This window comes from Diaporthe batatas (genome assembly GCF_019321695.1).
Source record: "Diaporthe batatas strain CRI 302-4 chromosome Unknown Contig00017, whole genome shotgun sequence".
Classification (NCBI taxonomy): Eukaryota; Fungi; Ascomycota; class Sordariomycetes; order Diaporthales; family Diaporthaceae; genus Diaporthe; species Diaporthe batatas.
Window position 1 is genome coordinate 936,684 of NW_025408564.1, and position 14,340 is coordinate 951,023.

At 51.2% G+C, this 14,340-nt stretch overlaps 3 protein-coding genes across 3 annotated transcripts; 2 read left to right on the forward strand and 1 right to left on the reverse strand.

The window, feature by feature from the left end:
• The first annotated feature begins 6,857 nt into the window (after positions 1-6,857).
• KVR01_012044 (uncharacterized protein) lies at positions 6,858-8,156 on the forward strand. Its single transcript, XM_044782313.1, has 2 exons — positions 6,858-7,380; positions 7,439-8,156. The coding sequence occupies exons 1-2, from the start codon at positions 7,161-7,163 to the stop codon at positions 7,855-7,857; spliced, it is 639 nt and encodes a 212-aa protein (XP_044639125.1). The 5' UTR covers positions 6,858-7,160; the 3' UTR covers positions 7,858-8,156.
• A 5-nt stretch (positions 8,157-8,161) lies between these two features.
• On the reverse strand, positions 8,162-9,588 carry KVR01_011955 (uncharacterized protein). The gene is made up of 2 exons (XM_044792017.1): positions 9,155-9,588; positions 8,162-9,068 (listed from the first exon to the last, which is right to left on the reverse strand). Exons 1-2 carry the CDS (start codon positions 9,254-9,256, stop codon positions 8,403-8,405), a joined length of 768 nt encoding a protein of 255 aa, XP_044639036.1. The 5' UTR covers positions 9,257-9,588; the 3' UTR covers positions 8,162-8,402.
• A 17-nt stretch (positions 9,589-9,605) lies between these two features.
• Positions 9,606-13,442, forward strand: KVR01_012114 (uncharacterized protein; the record flags this gene model as incomplete). The annotated part of the gene is made up of 3 exons (XM_044788771.1): positions 9,606-9,704; positions 12,468-12,548; positions 12,627-13,442. 3 exons carry the CDS (start codon positions 9,606-9,608, stop codon positions 13,440-13,442), a joined length of 996 nt encoding a protein of 331 aa, XP_044639195.1.
• Between the last annotated feature and the right edge of the window lie 898 nt (positions 13,443-14,340).

The following is a 14,340-nucleotide window of genomic DNA, read 5'->3' on the forward strand; positions in this document are numbered from 1 at the left end:
TGGGCGCAGTTGAGGGAGGAAAGGGGAACCAAAATGTCTGTCGGTACACTGCAACTGATTCGAAAAGGCACAGGTAAATTGAAACTCTCACTTCGCGTGTGCTTTGTTTGTGTGAGTGTGATCATAAGCCAGAATAGACGCCCTGTGTTTCTTCTCCCGCATGCGTTGCCTTCCACCAGTTCACTTGTACGAGTTCCACCGACTTCGTCTGGAAAAGCAGGCCGACATGCCGCCCGGGTCCCGCGCGATGCCACTCAACCGCTGCTCATCCTTCAAATGGGCTGTGCATTACATCCAACCAAAGTCTGATATGCCATGAATGGTTCACAGCCAGGCAGGCTTTATGGAACCCTCGTATTATTATTACGGTGCGGAAACTCCCGCCCGATGGAGCTCGATAGCAACTTGCCCCTTCGCCGTCAACGCGCAGGCACCGTTCGCATGTTTCAGAACGTTGCTTTTGGTCTCATTGCCGCCCGAGAAAAGACATAATAGTCGCGAGAGAAGTATCCCAACCCAGTACGCACACGTTCAGATGTACAGATCGCCGAAAATGGCTTTCCCTTGAGGTCGAGGTCTTGTTGATATGCTTGGGAACAGGTGTCTGTGTGTCAGGCGTGTCAATGGCGGGGGCCACTGCTTCCATAGTGATAATGAGTCCTGGGCTTGTACCGGGTGCTGGCGCGGCCGCGGAGAGGACGGCTAGGCCACATTGCGCGAGGGATGCAACGTAGCTCATGATGGTAGTAATGTTTGGGTTGTTTTGGTGGACCCATGGTGTCGTGAATCTATAATGGAGCCTGTCTTGTTCGAATATTCCACTAGCTTGGTGACCGGGGAGCAGTAATATCGTCTTATTTGGTGATCACCGGTAATGGTTGTACTGTGCTTCATACCAACTTGTGACAACACTCAAATTGTCAGCCGACTTTGTTCAACGTTGTGTCCATTTTGTTTGGATCAAATCTCGAGGTTGATGAGATTTCGGCAACAGGTGCTTCGGGCATTGACTCGGGCACATGAACCATAATTCGGCAGGACCAGTACTCACTTTCGAGCTCGCTGGGGCAGTGGGCCGTCATAGACCTGGCTTCGGTTTGATATCCATCATATGAGGTTAGCCTCTACTTCCCAGTTGTCTACTCGAGGAAACATGTCATGGAAAGACGAACATAAATAAATAGGAATCAAATATGCACTTGAGTTGCTGATTAACGACTAAAGAGCTTAGTAGCGGGATTGAGACCCAAGTGACTTCGATGTTTACGCCACATCACCAACAAGCGGGGAGGAACGGTAGTACGAAGAGGGATGCGTTGTGCACCACCATTCCTTCTCGGGGACTTAGGCCACACTACCCATGCTACACCCAGGTCACATTTGCATTCGATCCGGACAAGAACTGCTCCAGCCGCGATGGATCAGCATTGTCTGAATTGACGGTGAACGGCAAAGCATCATCGTCTTACTCATTCCCTTTTAACTGCCACAGCCATTATATCCATTGGCTTGTCTGCCCGCCTCTCACGGATCACACGTATGAACTACAACGTTGCATTGCCGCATACGAGAGGTATGACGAGCCAACAGGTAATCATGTCTTTTTGCGTTCGAATTTACTGACAGTGGCTTTTATGACCGTTATTGCCTGCCCAGGTGTTCATTGCCATAAGGTCTGTGGCAGAAGCGGAGAGAAAATGGCGCCAGCCGCACTTACTCCCGCTGGCTATGCATCCCGAGGTCCTCGCGGATCTTACCAACCCACACATTCCGGACGATCACATTCCACCTCCACAGTAGCCATATTAATTCATCTGTAATGAAGTGTCAGCCTGTTGAGTCTCGGGAAGATAACGAGGATGCCGGCATACCTTCAACTATACCGCGTCATTCGGAGGTAACCACATGCAATGAATGCGGAGCCCGCTATGGGACACGATGCGGGCATTGAGCATGTCTGCAAATGTTCCCAAGACACAGTCGAGTCGATATCAATTTTAATGTAACGTTGCAACGTGATAACACAGCATTGTCGATCGATATCCATGTTCCGCTGTTTGCCGTTTGTCAAATATCACACTGGAGCCTGTGTAGCTGGCTGTCTGTTGATACCAGTTTGAAGGGTTCAGAAGCCATCCCACTGCCTATTGAGATACCTAGGTGCTCTGAGGATACCCAATCAGAACTGAGGATATATTAATGTGCATCACTGCGCACTGCATCTTCGTGATTGGATGGTCATGTCAGCTTCGCCGAGCTGTCAGCCTCATGGTATGGGATTTGCACACAATGCAGCGCCAATTATATTTGTCTATGCCCGTGTAGTATCCCTGCAGATGTAAGCTGTCATTATTGAAAGTACCAAACCACGACTTCGACTGCTTGCATATCCAAATTCTGTCCCTAGGTGTCGCCAAGAAACTGCAAAGAGAAGCAATTTGCAACTCATTACCGAAATCGGGATGAGTCAGAAGGTCACCCGACAACCAGAACGTTGGTGACTCTGAGCTGGTGGCTCTCGTGTGGAAAAGCCCGGAGAGAACTCGGGTTAGCAATCACTTTCGACCCCTGCCTCGAAGATGAACTACACAGATGTACCTTGCGCCCCCTCAAGCAATGCATCCTGGAGCACGTTGAGATGTCAAGACCGCTAGGAAGGCTTTCTACTGGGGTCAAAGTGTCTTTGGATAGGTGTACTTGGGAACAGGTGTTTACCTGTCAGGCGTGACATTTACTGACCGCGGGAAGCGTGCAAATTTGCAGCGTGCGAGAAGGGTGCACAGCTTCGCCGTTGGGAATATTCTACTCATGATTAAATTCCTTCGCCATTTTCTTATACAGTCTTCAAGAACAAACTCTTGTTTGAGAGTTACGTGTTCTTTCTCAAATCTCAGTCTTCGTTCTCATCTCCACCCCATTGGCTCCCCTTCTGGCTGGCGGTATGCGGTCGTAGGCGTGGACATGCCTTCCTCGCTTCTGGAGGAAGGCGCTGGTGGCAGTACCCTGCAACCTTCGTGCAACGTCCATCTTCCCCTCCAACCGCTCCTACGACCAGACCACTGCAAGTGTTGAGGCGTCTATTCCTTGAACCAGTTATGAAGCAGCTCCAATAGGGGAGCCATTGATTGATTTAGGGGTGCTGTGTTCTCAAATCACCTTGGGCACGACGTGTCTAGGGTGCGCATTTCCAAATCAATCTTTGATCCTAAGCCCTAGTATAGCTGAGTGGGCATTTTGTGACCCAGGCCCTGCGCCTGCTTTTCCTATCAAGCTCAAGGCTGCAACCCAGTTTCGACCGACGAGGGAGCCCTCGAGTGTGCGGAGCTCCTGCTCCTGCTCCCTTGGGGCCCCCAGGAGCTGGCACTCCGGCGGAGAGACACCTCGACTCAGGGAGGAAGTCGCGACTCTTTCTCTACCACGGGCTAGGAGTGACAATGTCAAAAGCTGCCTGCGGAGGCCCAGTGCTGAGAGCTTCCTCTCCAGTCTCGCACGCACACAGACACACAAACAAACAAACACACACACACACACATACACATACAGGCACACACACCCTGTAAGTACAAGACTTCTCATACGACACACCCCCATCTACCACTTTGGCTCTGCACTCCATGACTGACAGCATCCAGCCGCCATCATGATGCCGATGGTGACGGAGACGGCGACGGCGACGATGACAGCGACGATGACGGCGACGGAGACGGTGACAGAGACGGTGACAGAGACGGTGACAGTGGCGGCGACGGCGACAGAGCTCGCCAGGCTGCTGTCCGCCGCCGCCGAGGTGGTCAAGCATTGGGAGGGTGGCGCCCTCTTCCCCGTGGCGGCGTGGGCCGTCATCTTCTGCGCGGTGGTGGGCGTGTGGGGCTTGCTGGTCCTCGGCTGGCAGCAGCAGCAGCAACAACAGCAACAGCAACATCAGCGGCCCGGCGGCGGCCGTCCGGCGGCAACGGAGGAGGAGGCGGAGGAGGAGGAGGAGTAGGAGGAGCAGAAGCAGCAGTACCAGCACCAGCAGCTTATTTTTGGACGGGGGGGGGGTATATTTTCAAAGATCTTGATGAATAGACGCCGCTGCCTCGGGGCGTTTGAAGCTTGACCTGCTTGTGAACTGTCTTCTCGTTAACTGATCCTTGGATAGCCAAAGTAAGCTGGAGCCATCGACACGTCTTCAAGTCTCGAGGTACAACACCTATGGCTGCTTACCTCAACCAGCTGGGTAGACGGAGAGCAATCAGGACGAAAGCTTAGCAGAGCTGGGAGCAGTAAAATGAAGGGCCAGATGACCAAAGAAAAGGTAAGGGGACGTCGTGTATAGCCGGGCGCTCTGCGTTCATCATGTCGGCCCCTCACCCATGGACACATAGACCTGCAGACATACAGAGACGTCCAAGGATCCACATGTCCCCACACCTAGGTAGGCTTCATTGAAACGGAATTGGCCCGTAAAAACCTTGGAAGTCTTCAGACAGGGGGTCCATATTCCATGCGAGCCTGTCTCTGCTCAGCTCCTCAGTCTCCTTTCTCTTATCCCAATTTCCCTGTCTTGTCTCCCACCCACTCATCCCACTCAATCCAGGAGCAGAGCATGGCCTCGGCTTCAGACTTCATCATTTGCTGAACTACAGCTTCAAGATGACGTATATTCATAGCTGGAGGTTTGGACAGAGGTGGTCCAGAAGCAGTCCTCAACTAGCCATGGGCTGGCTACGTGGATCAGCTGGCTGCCGGCTGGCGCCAGCTCCATACACGCTCCTGCTATCGATGCACCTCAGAATACATACAACGCCTGTACCGTGCCTCACCCACCTTCGGTCACTCCTACCTTTGGACCATGCACATTTTGTAACACCAGGAGTGGGTAAGTGGAAGCCGAACCACGGGTAGATGGTATGGGCTGGGCGCATGTGCTGGGCGGGCGTTTGGTAGCTCACCAAGCAGTGGTCAACTAAATGGAAGACAACGCTTCTGATGACTTGTCAACTTCATATCCTAAAACGGGGTAGTCCTGTGGGATAATAAATACATACATGCCGACGTGACGGGAGAAGACGGGTCATGAATGTCATGTGGCCAAGCACCTTTAGGCGTGATACCAGCATCGGCGGCTAGAGCAGTTGACTGGTGTCGGCAGCGGCACGAATTGCTTCCAAGGTTGCCTTGTGCGGTCTCCCTCATCACCACGGTCGGGCTCGTGATAAATCAAAGCCACACTCTCAGCTGCAGTAGTAGCAGCAACAAAAGCAGCATAGGAGCGCGAGGTTGTGACAGCAACAGCGGTACCCCGGACAGCACGGGCGGCGACCATTCTGTGATCTTGCTCGTCAAGGGCACGGCATACCCCGATCACGGTATTAGTGGAGGCATTTTTGGCTGCTCTATAAGGTCAACTGGTGTATATGCTTAGGAGGTCGCAAGACGGGCGAGCCCTCACGAGGTGACTGAGCCGCTGGGCTTCGGGCACGGGGGGGCTTCGAGGGTCTCGTGCTGGGGCGTGCTTGTCGGAGGGTTGGCGTGGGCGTCACAGGGAACATCGGGTGCAGAATAGGGAGGTGACGCGGCGTCCTTTTGAGAATCAGGGGCTGGCCGCGGCTGTAAGTCTTCCAGCGTCGTCCCCTCGTCCTGTTCCTTGTCTCTCGGCACCACTTTGCGCAGCAGCCAAGCGTAAAGACGGCTAACCATTGCGTGTTCGTGCTTGATTGAGGCGGTCGGCGGTATAGGATAGCCACACCTAGTGTGGGTGTTGGGAACAGGGAGTCAAGCTGAGGTCTTGGTGACGAGAGCAGGGGGGCAGTTTTGGGGTGTGATTATCGCCAGTGTTGGCTCGTTTCGTTGGTGGACATTGATTCAAGTTTTTGGAAGGCGTTGGCACTCGGTTGGCGGGATAAATAAAAAAGGCAATGACTTCAAATAAGAAGCCGATTCCTGGTTAAGTCAAGGTTTTCTGTTCCTTTTTTTCAGGCATGGCTTGTAACTCCGGGAGGAGCGGCTTCATTGTCCGCTATCTACTTGATTACCTAGGTAGTATTCTCTAGGCATGCGGTTTCTCGACGACTCCTAACGCTAGAGGTTTGAGCTGGGTGGTCAGGCACGCGGCGCCTTGGTAGTTCAGTAATTAGATGGGAACCCAAATCAGTGTCAGGCGCCTAGAGACCACCAAGTGGTGGCTATGTCAAAACACACACCTGACTAACCTCCGGTGATCGATTACCTTAGGGTAGAGACAGCTCCAGTTAGCCAGAGTCCGCGTTTTAAGACAGCCCAGGCATACGGAGCAAGACGATGTGATATGGATGCGCACCGGCTCAGTGATCGTTTGATATATACACTTTCATAACCTGAATGAACACTGGGAGGTACCGAGCAGGACTCGTCGTGTTGTGTTTTATGGGGCCTTAACTTCTTGTTAGAGACCTATAAGCGCACGCAGGTTGTGCATGTTGCTAGCTGCCCCCCCACCCCTCAAGAAAATGATGGTACAAGGACACCGAACTAACAGAATCACAGCTGGTACAAAAACTCACTGAACCACGCCGTACACCCTGAAGAGGGACATATACCAACGATTAATATCGTAGAGAAAAGATTACAGGCATCGATCTGCCGATCCTTGCGCCCCAAAGCAAGAAGCTATCAGATGTCTTAAATAATATTTGATTTATGGTGAATCTCGGATGTAATGCCTTTCATGGCTTAGAACAGCATTGCTGAGGAGGTCTATAGTGTACCTAGATTTTTACTTATTTCGGTTTGCTTATTCAATTGAAGACAAGTCTAGAATCTGTGGTCCGGAAAAAGAAAAAAGTGAAAACGAGAAAAGTGAATCGTAAGTAAAGTAATACTCGCTGAAGTCTCCCGACCAGGTGTCACGATTCGGGAGTTATCATTAGTCAGAATGACAACATTCCATCCAAGACGGGATTGACCTTGGCCCCGGAAGCACTCGGCTCCTACAACCAACAATCAGCAGCACTGCAGAGGATCGTCTCAGCCTTAGCTCCTTCCCTAGCCACCGTCTGTTCCCTGGGAACTAAAAATAAACCCTCTTCCTCACGCCAGCACTGTCAAGTACGGACAGCAAACACAAGAACAAACACACAACTTGCCGCCGATCCCGACCTCACGTCCCACCACCCGCATCTCCCCAAACATCCGCACCGATGTCGTCGCAGCAGCCCTCCCCAGGCCCGGCGGGGCCCATCCCCGAGGAAGAGGTCATCACGAGCATGGGCACCTCAGCAGCCCTCGACATATCCGACGTCCCCGCCGGCCCGGCAACGACCAACGGCACCCTCAGCACCGAGGAGGCCATCGTGCACAAGCTGGTGGCAGCCGCGCACGCGGCGATCGCAAAGGTGGACAAGACCAACCAGACGACCCGTGAGTGCACCCATCCAGCGTTCATCACATGCAGTCAGTCCACTGACCCCCGCCCCAGACCAGGTCGGCGCCGCGGCCCTCAGCGCGGACGGCCGCACCATCTTCACGGGGATCAACGTCTCGCACTTCAACGGCGGGCCCTGCGCGGAGCTCGTCACCCTCGGCGCCGCGGCGGCGGGCGGCTGCGGCGTCGCCGGCGCGCTGACGCACATGGTCGCCGTGCGCAACGACGGCGTCACGGTGCTGAGCCCCTGCGGGCGGTGCAGGCAGGTGCTGATGGACCTGCACCCTGACATCCGCGTGATCGTGGATACGAGGCCGAGGGGGCTGGTGGCTGGGGAGGCGGCGGTGGCGGATGCGAAGGGGGGCGTGGCTGAGTGGGATGGGGGATTGGGCAGCCTGCGGGTCGTGTCGATGGATGAGTTGTTGCCGTTTGCTTATCGCAAGTCGGACTGGTCTGGTGCCCCGTCTCGATAGGGATCCGAGGTGGTGTGGGTGTGCCGGCGGTTCATGCCATGACCGGCATTGTGATGGTTCACTGGATGGCGTAATGCTTAAAGCAGAGGATTTTGATTTGCTAGGTTGCTATGGCGTTCCCATGGATAAGACGCAGGTGAGCATAGAGGTAGACTGAGCCTAGAGATGGCATGTAGACTCAAAGAAGACATCTTCAATGTGCAATGACGGGCGGTGTAGGCTCTACGGGTTGATGAGGATGGGGTCGTCGAGGAGTCTGGTCACACCCGTGATGGGCACATGTTTCTAAAGCACGCAAGACGAATATAACAACATGACTGAACTGCAAAGAGCACCTATGGGCCTTGATAGATGACTAGCAAAGCAAGCGGTTATGTCGCTCAAATTAAGGGCAACCGACTGCCATAAGATCATCTCACTGGACTGGTCCCATCACAGCCCAACGCCAAAAAAGTTACGGCCAACAACCTGCCTCAACTACCCACTCGCATCATCCGACTGCTGCACCAGACCCCTCCGAGTCGAATCCCAGCCCCAGACCACCCTCACTTGGGCGCATCCGTCAACGGCACATACCGCACCCCAAACAGCCTCTTCTTGGTCACATTACCCTCGGCATCCTTATCGACAGCCCAGATGTGCTGGCCCCCAACGCCCCCCTCGTCCTCAACAGGGATGAACATCCTCCCCGGCGACCGCAGCTGCTGCACAAGCTCATCATGCAGCCGGACGGCCGCCGCGCCGACGTGGATCACATCCCACCCGGCCTCCTCCTCCCCGGGCTCGACCCACCCCTTGCGCCCGTCGCCCAGCCGGAACCGCACCCGCCCGCTCGCGAGCAGCGCCCGGCCCTCCTCCGTCTTGGACATGTTGCGCTCGCCCATGTCGCGCAGCGCCTCGATGTGCTCGAGCCCCACCACCGACGCGGGGACCCTGCCGTCGGCGGCGGCGGAGACGTCGGATGGCGCGTCGGCGGGGAGGAGCTCGGCTAGCAGGTGCGTGAGGTAGCCCGAGCCGGAGCCGATGTCCAGCACGCGCGTGGGCCGGGCCGTGCTGCTTGGCCTGCCTGACCCGGGGGCCGGCTGCAGGATGGGAAGCAGGTGCTCGACGGCTGAGGCGTGCATGTGCGGGGCGGAGATTGTGGCGCCGTGGCCGAGGGTCTGGGGGCAGTCTGCGTAAGGGGAGGAGGGGGCGTAGTTGCCGCGGTCGACCTTTGGGTGTCGTTAGTGTGTGATCGATGATGGCTTTGGCGTTGAGGGTGGGGTGATGTCGGGGGTCGTCGCTGTTGTCAACAAACCTTCAGGAACGCCTGCTTGACCACGTCCGACTTGATCATGTTGTTGAGGCACAGCTTCTCGACCAGTTCCTCGTTGGTCGAGCCGGAGCTTCGCCACGCCATGCTGATGTTTTTACGTGGCGTGCTACTGATGGTTGGTGATCGTGGCTGTCGGTATTGATGTTGTCTCCGAGTGGGGCTGGTGGCGAAGAGGAGGCGGCAGGAAGGTCTCGCTGGTGAGAGGAGTAGAGCCACTGTCGACTAATTTGAGTGAATATCCAGGTGGGATAGGTAACCTTGAGTATTGGCTGATATCTGCAAGTGTTTCGAATGGTGTCAAGTGAGCTGGCTTATCGTCTGGTGAGGGACGTTTCGAAATGTAGTGAAGGCGCGTTCAAATATATGCCAGTCTGTGAGTTCGACGTCACTAACAGTGAGTGACAACCTCATTTATGTTAATACCTGGGCAAGTATGGCGCGGCCCGGCAGTGGGCGGGTAGGTGCGGGAGCCGGGAGTGACAGCAACTACTCCCTGTCAGCGGGGTTCGCATGGTCCTGTGAGTTGCTGCCGGTACGAAGTACGTACCTCGTGCTATACCGTCGATAGACAAAGCTGCCGATTTATCCCCAGCATCTCTGCAAATTTAATCGTATTCGTCAACCATAAAATTAATCGAGTCTCATCTCGCCAATCCGCAAATTGCAGAAGGATGAACCTGTTCCTCATTTTTCCACTTCAACACACCAGTTCTCTGACTTCTTCACCAGCCCTTGCACGCCCTCTGCTGACACCGTAAGACAGTTCCATCGCACCCATTGAACTCCACAAGACGGCATCTCTACTTCTGCTCAAGTGTTGTTTCATATAAAATAGTTTCTTCTATTTGAAATAAATCAACTCTGTAATCTAAGCCTGTTTGCATCAAGGTTGAACCGGTAGTCAGAGGCGTGATATGAGGCCGCAGGGCAGCCTCCAGGGCTGCCGTACACTACACTACACACACTGGGCTTGCCAGTGGAATGTAAATGTAAATACTTTAACCTTTAATATAAATATAACATAATATAAAGACTTTTAGTGTAAGTGTGTGTAGTGTAGTAGGTTTAAAATTTAAGTGTAAATAGAGGGGACTAAAGGGGAAAGTCTAACTATTAGTCTATTAATCTAACTATTTATTTAATTATTTATTTAATTATCTATTTAATTATCTATTTAATTATCTATTTAATTATCTATTTAATTATCTATTTAACTATTTATTTAATTATTTAATTATTTAATTATTTAATTATTTAATTATTTAATTATTTAATTATTTAATTATTTAATTATTTAATTATTTAATTATTTAATTATTTAATTAGTTAATTAGTTAATTAGTTAATTATTTAATTATTTAATTATTTAATTATTTAATTATTTAATTATTTAATTATTTAATTATTTAATTATTTAATTATTTAATTATTTAATTATTTAATTATTTAATTATTTAATTATTTAATTATTTAATTATTTAAATTATTTAAATTATTTAAATTATTTAAATTATTTAAATTATTTAAATTAAATAAATAAAATAAATAGAATAAATAATAGAATAAATAATAGAATAAATAATAGAGTAAATAACAGAATAAATAATAGAATAAATAATAGAATTAATAATAGAATAGTAAATAAGTAGGTAAAAGAATTTTATTTTATCTTACCTTATCTTATTTATTTACTTAGTTAGCTTTTCTTTTATTATCTCTCCCTCCTCCTCTAAACCCCCCCCTTCTATTTACACTTAAATTTTAAACCCACTATATTATATATACTCAATACTTTAATATAATATAGTGGACTTTAAAATACCCTTAGTGTAATGGGGTGTAGTGGGTGTATTTATATGCACTATACTATACTGACTATACTAAGTATAGTAAGCGGCAGCCCTGGTAGCCTTGGTGTTTGTGTCCTAAATACTACTATGCCCATGGTTTGATGGTCAATGAATTACTATTAAAGTAGGCAGTAAGGATGACTAAAACACTATACCAGTTAGGATGACAGAGGTATGGCCTGAATCATCGTTTGAAAGTGACACCGGCCACGAGCGTCAGCTTCACTGACTGAGGCTTTGCGACTCAACCCTGGAATTTAAAGTCCCAATACGGGCGTTTCGACACAGCTCAGATATGGAGCCCTTTGCTAGATGCTCCCTTTGACCAACCTCTCCTACCGACAGCGCCAAAGGAACAATCGTTTCACTATGCCGCAAGCCGTCGGGCAGTCCCATTGGATATGATGGGTGTCAAGTGGATTGTGCCCCGGGCCTCAGGCATTCAGGCTAGGGGTCGGAGTAACATGCGAAAACCAACCATGTGGGTAAGGGTAGGGCAGATGGATGATTCGGAAATTTACCGGCGCGGATCACCAAAGAAAAGCCATCACCCACGTCTTTTAGTCCCTCTCTTCTCACCCCAGTTCCTTCGCCTACCACGTGTCTCGCGACCAGTCCCTATACAGTGCCAAAACATACTAGTACTCACCGCACCAGGCGGTTTCCCCCCTATACATAAAATTTTTATAGCACCTTCACACATTAGTAGAGACTTGGGGCCTAGTGTTAAAAATATAATAATACTAATAGTACAAAGACACAGCACGCGGTCATGTGGCCTCAGCCTCATAACGTATATACGAGGCTAGGAGGCATCGTTTCGGACGGGGCCGCGGACTAGAATCGTCGATACAAGTAGTCCAAGGGCTAATAGGCGGCCAGGCAGGGGTCTCGCACCAACACTGGCTTATACGCCAGGATCAAGAATTCAACAATGAATTTTCCGAGGGCAGCGCCGAAAGAATTGCCCTTTCTTGTAGAACCGGAGTCTCAAGAGGTCTTTGGTCTGGTACTCATAGGCGCTAGAGAGGCTTCAGAATTTATATAAATGCCGAGTTGCACTTCTCGTCACAGTTCTTCATCCGAATGTCAACCGTCATCCGCGAACCGATCCCTATCACAATCGCGACGGGGCACAAACTTTCCGGTGTGCAACTTGATCATGGAACCCATATTCGGGCAGGAGATTCGGCAGGTAAGTATCATTGATCAACATGCCAAATTTGTTCTGCCAATTTTTATTTCCTTTTCCTCTTTCGCTTAGTAGCCACACAGTTCGCTTAAAACAACACCATCGCGCTCTTGACCTACTCTCTACTCTTGCAATTCTTCCCTTGCGCAAAATTCTTGGATGCTTCCTCTTCCCCCGCAGGATGGCCCAAGATGACTGGATAATATATTGAATAACTGTGCTGCGATGGACTAACACCGCTCAAATCCCCTAGATGATGTTTATCGCAGGAGAAACGCAGAAAGTCTCCACAGGAACCATCAAGCTCATCGAGGATATCATCAGAGACCAACTCGCTCTCCTAGTTAGTACCCTTCCCAATCTGTAGTGACCTTTAGCTTGCGATGCTCCCGCATTTCTAACAGGGATCTAGCTCAATGCGGCCACGGTTACCGCCAACCGGCGCGGCTCTCGCACATTCTCAAAGGACGACCTCGTATTCCAAGTCCGCGATAAAGCCCGCGTCCAGCGCATTCGCGCCTTCCTCGCGTGGAAGGCCATCCGCAAAACAGCAAGAGGTGCCGAGGACAAGGACGACCCGGCCGAGGAGGCCGACTCGGACGACGACGTCGCCGCGGGGGCGGGCGGCGCACCAGCGGCCAGGAACAGGGCCAAGCCCGCCGCCGTCCCCGGGGTCTCCTTCCCATGGGACATCTCATCATTCTTCGCCGATTACGTCGCGCACATCGCGGCGGAGGACCCCGCAGAGGCCACCAGCAGCGCCGCGGCGCTCGAGAAGCTGCGCGAGAACGACGAGCGGACCCGCGACATGACCGCGGCCGAGTACGCCAGATGGTCCGAGTACCGCCGCGCGTCCCTGACGTACCGCAAGGTGAAGCGCTTCAGGGAGTGGTGTGGCCTGGACGCCTATGATAAGAAAAACAAGATCTGCGATGATGTGATGGATATCCTTGGCTTTCTGACCAGTGAGATGGCGCAGAACCTCACGGCTGAGGCGTTGAGACAGCAGCGATCTGAAGGGTACCTCCCGCCCGGGGCTGTGTCTGGTTCCGAGGTCGCCCAGCAAGCACAGGGCGAGTTGGGTACTGAGCCTGAAGGGGGCAGGAAGGCAATTGAGGAGAGACACGTCCGCATGGCATTAGGCCGATTACAGGAACGACCGAAAATCTACACCTTTTTTGGCAGTGCTAGACCCCCGGGGGGTTCACGGCCAGTTTCCTTGTGGTAGGTTTTATATGGAATATTGAATAATAGCCTGCCTTCGATACACAGGGGATCTAACCAGTGTGGAGATCTGCATTGGTTACCCAGGTACATCTGCACCATGTGTTCTCCCTAAAATTCCTCGGAGGATACCCCAACGAATGTTCTAAAAGGTTCTTGACTTTTGAACTGCGCCTAACAAAATACTGCATTTATAAATGTTACTTGCTTAGTGTTAGATCGGCGTTCTAGATAAGGCCGCCCTCAAGACAGTGCCCCTTAGCCTTGTCTGTACGTCGTAAGGCTGAGGCCACAAGCACCTATCTTATTTCAAATACGATACTAATATCATATACTTCTTAAGCGCTAGCACCGTATGAAGGCGCCATGTATTTCCTTGGTCGTATACGGAATAGAACGCAACCAGTTGACTTGACCGGGGTTTTCAAGAAGGCGGGTTTCTAGTTCGGAGGAGGATATCAGCCACCCGCGTTAAGATTGCACATTATAAAGGCCACTCAGAGGAGATAGAGCTACGTTCAATCCCATAATATGGTTTGAGCAACACTGGTATATCTATTTGACAGTGCGTATTTGTTCTACCTCTGTTCTGATGCTTTCCAAATGATCCGATGTCGTTTCCTTGACTCACAGCTACTGCCAAATAGATTGAGCTGGAGGGTCTAGAGGCTCCGACTCGGGAGCCCTCAGGAGCTCTACACTGTATTTGAGCTCCGAGAGCTTCCTGCCCATCATATCCAAAATCTGCGCGGGGGGAGGGTGTTGAATTTACGACGAAGACGAGTTATACCATCAATGGCTTCAAAATCTCTATACCTAGGTGATGAGACGAGACTGGTGTCTGTAGAGTCAGTCTTGCGTCATTGTCAAGAGCTTGAGCCTCTTAAAGCTACTTAAGCTTA